The sequence below is a fragment of the Lupinus angustifolius genome, chromosome LG06 (genome assembly GCF_001865875.1).
Source record: "Lupinus angustifolius cultivar Tanjil chromosome LG06, LupAngTanjil_v1.0, whole genome shotgun sequence".
Lineage (NCBI taxonomy): Eukaryota > Viridiplantae > Streptophyta > Magnoliopsida > Fabales > Fabaceae > Lupinus > Lupinus angustifolius.
In genome coordinates, this window is record NC_032014.1 from 28817328 (window position 1) to 28828289 (window position 10962).

The following is a 10962-nucleotide window of genomic DNA, read 5'->3' on the forward strand; positions in this document are numbered from 1 at the left end:
TATATTTATAAAATGAATCTAAACATGTTGGGTTTAACCACTAGGATTGTAATCCTTCATAATTATAAATCTGTTAATATTTTAGAAACTCAAGATTATATTATACATTCATTTTCAAATATATCATTATTTATCACATCATTTCTTTGACTTTTATTTCTATCCATGTCTAACTTAATTATTAAAGTTGTAGACTAAGATTAAATATAGGAATTTTAGTAAAAACATACCAAATTTTAATCGTTTAGTCATTTCTTAATCAACCTGTATAACTTGAAACATGAAAAAAATAAGCAATGGAGAGAGTAATATTTTTAATAAGCTCATTCACAACCAAAAAAATTGTTCCTCATTGTCAAAGGGTAGCCAAGTTTATAAGAGAGTAAATGTATTTAATAATTTGAACATGTTACATCTTAATCACTAAAATCAAAAAGTTATTGGTCTAGTTGTGTAAGACTCTGCTAGATTCTCAACATGAGCAAAATGGTAAGGATTCGATTCCTGGGAGTGACACTTGCTGAGATGGACAATCACGCACTCTGAAAGGGATTAGTTCCTTACTCATTTAGATAAGGAGATAATACCCTTGGTAGAACAAAAAAAATCTTAATCACTAAAAAGTAACCTAACCATTATGTTAAGGAACAAAACTGCATGTTTTTGTATATCCTTTGTTTTTTGAAACATTTACAGGAAAGATCCTAACTCAAAAACACACACTCTTATTTCTTTCTTTCCTATTGTCACAAAAAAAATTGAAGCCAACTTTTTATCTTTATTTACTTAATCTTGAATCTAAGATACTCTTCAACATTTTCACTCCATCTATTAAATAAAAAACAAATTTTGAGTAGCTAGTGACTAGTTTTAATTTGGTTTATATATGTTTTGATTTTATGCCTATTATTTATTTATTTTTGTTTTGATTTTGTATAATATAAATTTTGATTTTAGTCCTTAGAGATGACGTGACTAATACCAGTACACTATATATCACATATGTCGCCCTAATTGGCGAAGTGATCAATTGTAGTGTTGATGCATCATTCATATGGACAAAAACTAAAATCATCAATCAAAATAGAGATTCCTATATTTATAAGGACTATAAACATATTTAAGCCTTTTAATTTTATCCACTAAAATAAAAAAAGCAATTTTGAAATTGTTAAACAAAAATTAATTGAACTCCTAAAACACACATAAAGAAAGCTTAAGCTTAAGCAAGAATACTCACCTTTTAATACTATAAGGGAGAGCTATCCTTATTGTACCATTCATCTTCATGGCTTAAGCAAAATTGCACATATGACTAGACAAAAAAATCTATATGGATATAATTTTGGGAATGACCCCTTTATTTCATTTCTCTTTCATAAAATTAAAATTACATAGAGTTTCTAAATCGAATAGATAAGAAGAATTATTAAAGGAAGCAAACATCATTCCATTATTTAGATAACCACAAATCAAACTCCTTGTTTTATTTAAAGTAAATACATATTTTAGTCCCTCATATTTTCCGATCTTATTAGTTTAGTCCTTAAAAAAAAGACATAAAATGGTCCCAAAAAGTTTCAAATATATATCAAATTAGTCCTTTTTGGGTCTAATTAGTCTCTATCAAGTGTTGTAAAACATGTTAAAAATGACTAATTTGACCCACATTTGAAATTTTTGGGGACCATTTCAGATCTTTTCTTTTTTGAAAGACTAAACTGGTAAAGTCGAACAATATGAGAAACTAAAATAGATGTTTACTCTTTTATTTATTGTATCCTTCAAAGCTTGTGTTGCTATCCCTTGAGAAGAAAAACATCAATTTCTTTAGTACTCTTGGTGAAATGGTCCATGAAGCTATATGGAGGTTCAACATTCTCATTCACCTTCTCATATTCAATAGTCCATTTAATAAAAGCATGATTATCCTTTTCAATTACTTGAAAAAGAAGCTTGAAAGCATTGTAATCCTTACTAAAATCTCCATCAAAGAGAGTATATATGATTGTCTTGTTCTTTCCATCAATAGCATCAAGTCTCTCCTTGTAATGTGATTCCTTCCCATCTATTATTTCACAACTCACAAATGATTAAGATCAATAACAAAAAGTGTATTAAATTGCATGCAAATTTAATGAATAGTTATATTTTAATTTAACAAGTAAATTACACTAACCTCATGAGCTTTATTGAAATTATACAAACCATCCATCACTTTTCTATACCTATACAAACCCCTAATTTTTATATTTTCGTTACGCTGACCACCCATGCAGGAGAAATAAGTGTAATCGTTTTTGAAAAAAAATAATAAAAAGGTATCGACTCATATATTATTTGGACATTGTCTCCACAATATATCATGTTTTGTTTAACTTAATTGCATTTATCATATTTTTTTGTTTAAAAGATTTCAGTTATTTCTCGTCCATGGGTGATCAGTGTGTACAAAAATTAGGGGGTTTGCGTAGATGTAAAAAAATGAGGGGTGGTCCGTCTAATTTCGCTAAAACTCATGGTATCAATATAATTTACTCTAATTTAATTAAAGTTAATTACCTACTATGTCGGTCCATTGCTTAATTGAACCAATGCTATGCCAATCATCACCTTCTAACAATTTGGTTTTGTGCACTCTATCAGTAGTGTTTTGAACATTGTGAAGTTCCTTAGCAAAGAGATTGAACCACTTTGAAGCTGATGCATGAACCCCAACTTCAGAACTTAAAATACCTTTAAGAGCCATGCCTAAGGAAAATATTCTAATGCAACAAATTAACAATGTTTGGTTGTGTAAGGATATGAACCCTTGTTGGATCTTAAATAGAAAATAGCTTACCCACATTATTGCCAACTTAATTATTTTGTCCATAAGTTTTACTTTCTATTAAATTAGTGTATGAATTTCAAGAAGATAGTTATTGTTTATCTATCCATATTGAATAGACTAATTTCTAAAATTATATACAAATAAGACATTAGTCTAGTAGTGTAAGGCTCAAATAAGTTTCGAAGATCGAGAGTTCGATTCCCGAAGACGACATTTGTTGGGAGGGACATTCACGAACCCCGAAATGGATTAGTTCTTCACCCAAAAAGATGAAGGGATACCATAATAATATAAAAAAAATATGAATATTTATTGTAAATAAAAAATCAATTTAGGCAAATAACTCATTAAATATCATCAATGGATTGGTTCAAGTAATTATACATATATGATTTCACTTAATCAAGATCTAAGTTCATAAGATAAAAATTTTGTTTGGAAAGTTGGTCATCTATGAATCTTTCTGGCTAGAATATAGTTGTATATAAAATTTGAGAAGCAATTTTATTAAAGTATAATATGGAGCATATGACACGCGTAATTATATTTGTTTCTCCTTTTATTTGTCACAATCCTTATTATTAAGAGTAGACTCAATGAAAATTTTATTTTCACCATTTCTAAGATTTTCAATATGAAAATTCTAAGAAATATATATCAATTGTAAATGGTGGATTCTCTCATGTGGCACATCAACTTGATGTTCACCTATCTTCTTTATGGTCATAATATTTTATATTTATTATTCAGCTACCATTGTCTCATTGAGTTGTTTTTAATTTGAAAAGCATAACTTTCTAATCACAATTTAATACTTAAAACTCACTTCAATAATATTTATGCCTCTAAATGAATTTATCTTCTACTATCGATTTAGAGAATCCTTGATGCACCTACTTTTCATTATGAATAATATTTAATTATGTTACGGTGAAAAACTTTATGTATAAATATTTTATTTTTATCTTTTGAATACTAATTTTCTTTACCAAGTTGGTTATTATCATTTCAAGATTGTATAGGATTCACATAATGATCCTACACAGGTGCAAGTATTTTGTCATTATGCACTTGTTTATTGTAACTCAAATACATATATAATTTGTTTAATTTTGATTAATGTTTCAAAAGTTGCCGAAAATAAAAATTCTACAAAATATATCCACTACTTGTCTGTATCTCATAACTAATAGCAAGGTGAATAGAACAGACAAAATATATCCACCTATGAAAATATTAATGTTTCAAAAGTTATGGAAAGCAAAGTTTCATACAAAAATTCAACTCATAACTCTTTTAAATAACATCACAAAAGCAATTAAAATGCAATATGGTCACACAAAACAACATGATGAATAGAACAGACAAAATGTTCAAACCAAAATAAAATAATTATTCTAAGACACTACACTAAACTAATAACTATACTAAGAACCTTTGGCAAGAATCAATAATCCCAGCAGCAACACCAAATTTGATTGAGGTCATACTCGATTCAAATAATATAACAATTAAAACTGTAGTACTAAAAAATGACTCTTAGGTCGTTTCTCAAGGTTTATCTTTGAGACAAAGGTTCAAACACCTTATACTCACTCATACATGAGGTTTTGTTGTAAAATAATATAACAATTAAAACTGTAGTACTAAAAAGTGACTCTTTGGTCGTTTCTCAAGGTTTATCTTTGAGACAAAGGTTCAAACACCTTATACTCACCCACACATGAGGTTTTGTTGTAAAATAATATAACAATTAAAACTGTAATACTAAAAAGTGGCTCTTAGGTCGTTTCTCAAGGTTTATCTTTGAGACAAAGGTTCAAACACCTTATACTCACCCACAAATGAGGTTTTGTTGTTGAATGGTATGAACATAAAAGCAATGCAAGCAATGCAAAAATAATAAATAAGTAATGCAGTAAAACGACTAAATCCATTTGGTTCGTTGGTTCGCAACTCAACAATATTATGTATTAATTAATTTACATAAGTCTATAATATATAGTAAGCCTTCATCTCATAAGTCTTCATTTTATTTAAGTAATTGACATATCAATAGAATCACATAATAAAAATAAAGATTAAAACATAAACTACTAATTATTGAAAGATTGTCTAGAACTCTCACCAAGTTCTCTAGATCGTAGTGGACACGTCTTCATATTATGCCCCTTAGTTCTATATCATCCATATTTTTTAATTTGTTCAACATGAACTTTATCCATCTCATTATGAATGCGTGTAGTCTTCGATCTTCCACTTCTTTTCCTATGCATAACGAGTTTGGGAATGAATGTTGGACCTGAATAAGGGGCTCAATATTCTTCATTACCAATAAGTTGAAACTCACATCCATATGCTTTAAGAAGATTTTCCTGCCGGTAAATGGGTGAGATAAATTGGTCGCAATCTAAAACCAATGAAGCGCATGTTGCGATTGCATGAGAGCATGACAATCTTAATGATTGAAATTCTCCACAATCACACCAATTGTCGGCTAGTTTAACAGTGTAAACCATCACTTGGCGACCACTATATCTAGATACAACTTCAACCTCAGAGACTCTGGTTTCCTGTGAAAAATACAAACTAGTTGATAAGTAGATTGTCGCTGATTTTCTTTAATCACTTTTGTCAACTCTTCCTAATATATATGTCATGTCCTAATCATGTTAGAAGCTTCATTCTGATGTTGAATGAACCATTCGTTTAACCTATAGTATGTTGCTCTCACAAGGGATGTGATAGGAATAACTCTAGATATTTTCAGAACACCATTAATGCAATCTGCAATATTCATGGTCATGTGGCTAAACCGTCTACCTTCATCGTATGCTTGACTTGACTCCACTTTTCTTTTGGAATCTGGTCCAACAATGTACCAGCTCTCAGATATTTTTGCCGCAACAACTTCAACATCCACTCGATCCATGGTCACATCAACTCATAATCTAAAAATTAAATATAAAATTATATCAATCTAGAACATAAAAAATATTTATAATTTTGAAATATAAATAATACAAACCCATTTGTACGACTTTGTCTTTGGGATCAGAATCTCGGAATTCTTTATTGAAGTTACTAGCAAGATCACGAATACAATAAACTGATTGTTTACTAGATCATCCTCTCAACTCGCTTCAAAGTACAACTAATAAACATGTCTCATATCTGATATGATACATAAGTTTGGTTTAGGGGTAACATAAGCCTAAGAACCACTCTCAAGCTTCTTTCATCTCTCCTTCAACAATGGCAAAGGCAAGTGAAAATACATGTTTGTTTCCATCTTGTGACCTCGCTATAAGTAATATTCCAGTATATGTCACACTTAAAAATGTTTCATCCACTTGTATAATTGGTTTGCAATATGAAAACCCATCAATGTTCCATGTCATCTAAAATATGGTGACGTGCTTGATATTTCACAACTGTACCGGGAAAGAAATGTTATACAACATTCATCAATTGTCGGCTAGTTTAACAGTGTAAACCATCACTTGGCGACCACTATATCTAGATACAACTTCAACCTCAGAGACTCTGGTTTCCTGTGAAAAATACAAACTAGTTGATAAGTAGATTGTCGCTGATTTTCTTTAATCACTTTTGTCAACTCTTCCTAATATATATGTCATGTCCTAATCATGTTAGAAGCTTCATTCTGATGTTGAATGAACCATTCGTTTAACCTATAGTATGTTGCTCTCACAAGGGATGTGATAGGAATAACTCTAGATATTTTCAGAACACCATTAATGCAATCTGCAATATTCATGGTCATGTGGCTAAACCGTCTACCTTCATCGTATGCTTGACTTGACTCCACTTTTCTTTTGGAATCTGGTCCAACAATGTACCAGCTCTCAGATATTTTTGCCGCAACAACTTCAACATCCACTCGATCCATGGTCACATCAACTCATAATCTAAAAATTAAATATAAAATTATATCAATCTAGAACATAAAAAATATTTATAATTTTGAAATATAAATAATACAAACCCATTTGTACGACTTTGTCTTTGGGATCAGAATCTCGGAATTCTTTATTGAAGTTACTAGCAAGATCACGAATACAATAAACTGATTGTTTACTAGATCATCCTCTCAACTCGCTTCAAAGTACAACTAATAAACATGTCTCATATCTGATATGATACATAAGTTTGGTTTAGGGGTAACATAAGCCTAAGAACCACTCTCAAGCTTCTTTCATCTCTCCTTCAACAATGGCAAAGGCAAGTGAAAATACATGTTTGTTTCCATCTTGTGACCTCGCTATAAGTAATATTCCAGTATATGTCACACTTAAAAATGTTTCATCCACTTGTATAATTGGTTTGCAATATGAAAACCCATCAATGTTCCATGTCATCTAAAATATGGTGACGTGCTTGATATTTCACAACTGTACCGGGAAAGAAATGTTATACAACATTCATCCAACATGGTAACTAATTGTTTGATCATTCTCAGTAACCATAAATTTTGGCCAATGTCAATTGTTTTGTAGTCCATGTCTTTCTATATGTTACTCTATAACTAAAATGACTAACAACCTCATTCACTAGTGCCGGTATACTCGGATCTACATATATCAAATTAACATCAAGGTTTGAAATGAATGATGAATTTAATTTGTTGTGATATTGGGAAACCAACATAGGTACGCAACTGTGTGTTCCATTAATTTTCTTAATCTCTCAAATTTCACGCTTAATGTTAAAAGAAATGCGAATTCGCCACTCACATCCGACACCAAAATGTGTATTTGCCAACATATTTATCTGGTCTAGACTCATCAAGAACATAATCAAATAAATTTTTAATATAAAATTCTCTAATAGCATTTATTGTGGCTTCTTTAAATTCAAATTGCATCCCAACAAACAAATTATTTTTATTATTATTCATTAAACGATCTGCATGACCAAAATCACAACCACCTTCAGAATTTGTGTTATGAAAAAATGACGATGGAGTATTATATGTCATCTTACAAGATGAACCAACATCGAAGTTACCTCCTCCTCATCACTGTATATTTCAATGTTTTCTTCATCACTAAAATTTTTAACAATATCCATTAAATTAGTCATCTACATTTAACAAAGTAAGAATATTAAAAAAATTAACAACTAAATATACTACAATTAAAGAATAGGATAAAATATAATAACTCAATTGAGAATACTAATATAACACCATGAATACTAGTTTAGGTTCATCAAACAAGTTTATGAAAAATCAAAACAAACACCAAATTTGTGTATAGAATAACACGACATACATATAAAATGTCACGTAAAATACATCCAAAATAACACATAAGGTACATATCTTGAATGATATATGTTAAAAAATTATAAGCTTCATTTATTAATTGAGGAAAAAATATATATATTGACAATGTATGAGTTTTATATACTGTTATTGCATCTCTACCATTGATTTCTAATTATTGTTGACTTTTCAGAAAGGTAATCCAAATAAATGATGGACAATGAAATATATGTGTATAAATCTTTACACTGTAGTGTATACATTTTCCACTCTTATTAATTCACACAAATTTCAAAAATTATAAGCATACATTTATCCAACTATTGTAATCAGTGTTATTAAACTCGGACCGGTTAATGACTCGGTCCGGGTACTGGGTCAATGAGTCAATGGTCCAACCACTGGGTCAATGGTTGGACTGGTTAAATAGGTTTACATTAAAATTCTAAAAATTAATTATACTGTATAACAATATTTAATAATTGTATACTCAAAATTTAAAAACATTAGTGTACCTAATTAAAAAAAAATAAAGAAAATTTTAATACTATAAAATGACACAAGCAAGTTGAAAACATTATCAAATAATATATAAATTATACTTTAACTACAACAAAAATGTACAATAAATTTAAAATTTAATTAAACAACAAAGATTTGGTTATAATATAAGATAACAAGTGACAAACATAATTACATATAAATTAAAAATATTTGACTTTTCACCTCATCAATTTGATTATTTTCTTTTAATTTTGATTGACTCGGTCGGTCTAACTAGTCTGATCATCCAAATCATCAGTTTTACGCTTAAACTAACTGAGTCAAACCAATTTTGATACAAAACCGGTTAGATGAGAGACTCGAATCGGTTAGATGACCGGTTCATGGTTGAACCGGTCTGACCGGCCGGTTCGAGCCGAGTTTTATAACACTGATTGTAATGGGTTGAATTGGATTATTATTATCTATTGGGCTACCCAAACCCAAAAGCCCATTTATGAATATGTAGAAAGATGATAGTTTTTCTTTGAAATTGTTTTTCAAATCTTCTATCTCTTGATTCTCTTCTCTCTCAACTTTCTAGACACTTTCACTGGTTGGTAAGATTTTCATTTTCATCTCATCAATTATTTTTCTTATCAATGATCTATTTTCAACTTCTAATAATTCTATCTCTATTTCAATGTAATTAGATTATGCCATTTTTTGTTTTATATGATTGGAGCTCTTGTTATATGAATTTTTTCATTGATTTTCTTTTCTGGGTCTCTCTGGAAAATTTGGGAATTAACATCGGTGTTGTTACTTGTGTGATATGCATGTAAAGTTTTAATCTTTTTCTTCATATGAATATAAAGCATTATTTATGGATTTAAATTATAATTGTTGAAATGTTCTGTCAAGACTTTTAGTCCACACTCATTGTGGCTTGGATTCCATTATAAACACATTATAAATTGTTGTTGAAATTGATGGTTTTGATTGAAATTCCATAGGTTACTTTCCTCACAAAAAATTCACACTTTCCATTGGTTTATTGTTCAACTTGTGTTCATTATTTATTTATTTAGATTTATTTTTTACTTTTGAATTCTCATTCATTAGTTTTCTTTTCTGGGTCTCTGTGGAAAACTTGGGTAATTAAAGTGGTGGGAAAAAAATTGCCTTTGATTTTCATTTAAAATTATAATATTTTCATAGGTGGATATGTTAAAATTACAGTGGTGTTAATAATATTTGCCTTTGATATGTTATATATTTTCATAGGTGGATATGTTATATATTTTCATAGGTGGTGTTAAATTATTCTGTCAATCTATTTGCGAATGAAACATGATTTATAATAGAGCATTATGGTGTTTTTCGATCCATGTAGCCGTCTCCACCTAGAAGGATTAAGTCTTGGTTATTGTTGTTGTTGATCTAAATTATCAGTGGATGTTGTTCATTGATACTTATTGAATTTGTGTGGTCTCATTTATGTGAGAAATCATGTGTTTTCTTCAGCAGGTGTTTTGAGATAATGCTGAAGAATCAGCAACATATTGGTAAAATGGCAATCTCTGATGCTAGTTACAACTACTACTTCCAATGTAATGCTTTAGGGAGCATTGTCAAAAGCAACTCCATTTTCAAAGCCCCGAATTGTAAAACCTGCATGGAGTCTGTTAAGGCATCGGAGTCTTTACCTGACGATTTTTGTAAGCTTTCTTATACAAAAAACGGTTCTACTTTCCCCAAGGTTGAATCCCCCAGTGTTGTTTTTGACTAGCTGTTTTATTTGCATCTATTGGCAGCCATGGATGATCATTTTGTACATCTTCGTGTTTGCTTTGGCATTGTTTTTTCAGCTTTCTTCATGGTTTTGGTGGAAGATGGCTCCAATTTTGATTTACATAATAATGGTTACAGATGTTATAATATTATGTGATGTGTTAGTCTTATTTTGTATTCAAAAAAGAAGGGTTGAAGCCATTTTTTCATGGCTTACACATTATTGAAGTTGCCTTGCATTATCTCTATTTTTTTTTGAACTGCATTATGCAGCTATTATAGTAGTTATGCACTTATGAAACTATTTTCTTTCTGATGAATTTTTGTTGAAAAATCGGAAAGTTGAATGATTTGGACCTTCCAAATTTTATGAAATAAATGTGTTTGATGTTATATATAATTAGAAAATTTCTCACCGGACTATGTTCTTATCTAATATGCTCATATATCCAAGAGACAAACTATTATATTAGTTCTAAGTTATTTTTTAATTGTAGTTCTATACTCTTTTTTATACTTATTTTATTCACAACTTTCTCAATTCTTAAATAATAAACTTCAT

General features: G+C 29.7%; 1 protein-coding gene and 1 long non-coding RNA gene across 2 annotated transcripts; one reads left to right on the forward strand and one right to left on the reverse strand.

The window, feature by feature from the left end:
• LOC109350712 (MLP-like protein 31) lies at positions 1767–2807 on the reverse strand. The gene is made up of 2 exons (XM_019591975.1): positions 2563–2807; positions 1767–2068 (listed from the first exon to the last, which is right to left on the reverse strand). The coding sequence occupies exons 1-2, from the start codon at positions 2747–2749 to the stop codon at positions 1800–1802; spliced, it is 456 nt and encodes a 151-aa protein (XP_019447520.1). The 5' UTR covers positions 2750–2807; the 3' UTR covers positions 1767–1799.
• On the forward strand, positions 9168–10704 carry LOC109350713. Its single transcript, XR_002108123.1, has 2 exons — positions 9168–9226; positions 10137–10704. It is a non-coding gene; the product is annotated as an uncharacterized LOC109350713 (long non-coding RNA).

Excerpts from the sequence above, each read along its gene's own strand:
- LOC109350712 (XM_019591975.1), bottom strand. The coding sequence starts at position 2,749 with ATGGCTCTTAAAGGTATTTTAAGTTCTGAAGTTGGGGTTCATGCATCA. Across the intron at positions 2,069-2,562 it reads GCAATGGACCGACATAGTAG|ATGGGAAGGAATCACATTAC; the intron begins GTAATTAACTTT and ends GTGAAATAATAG.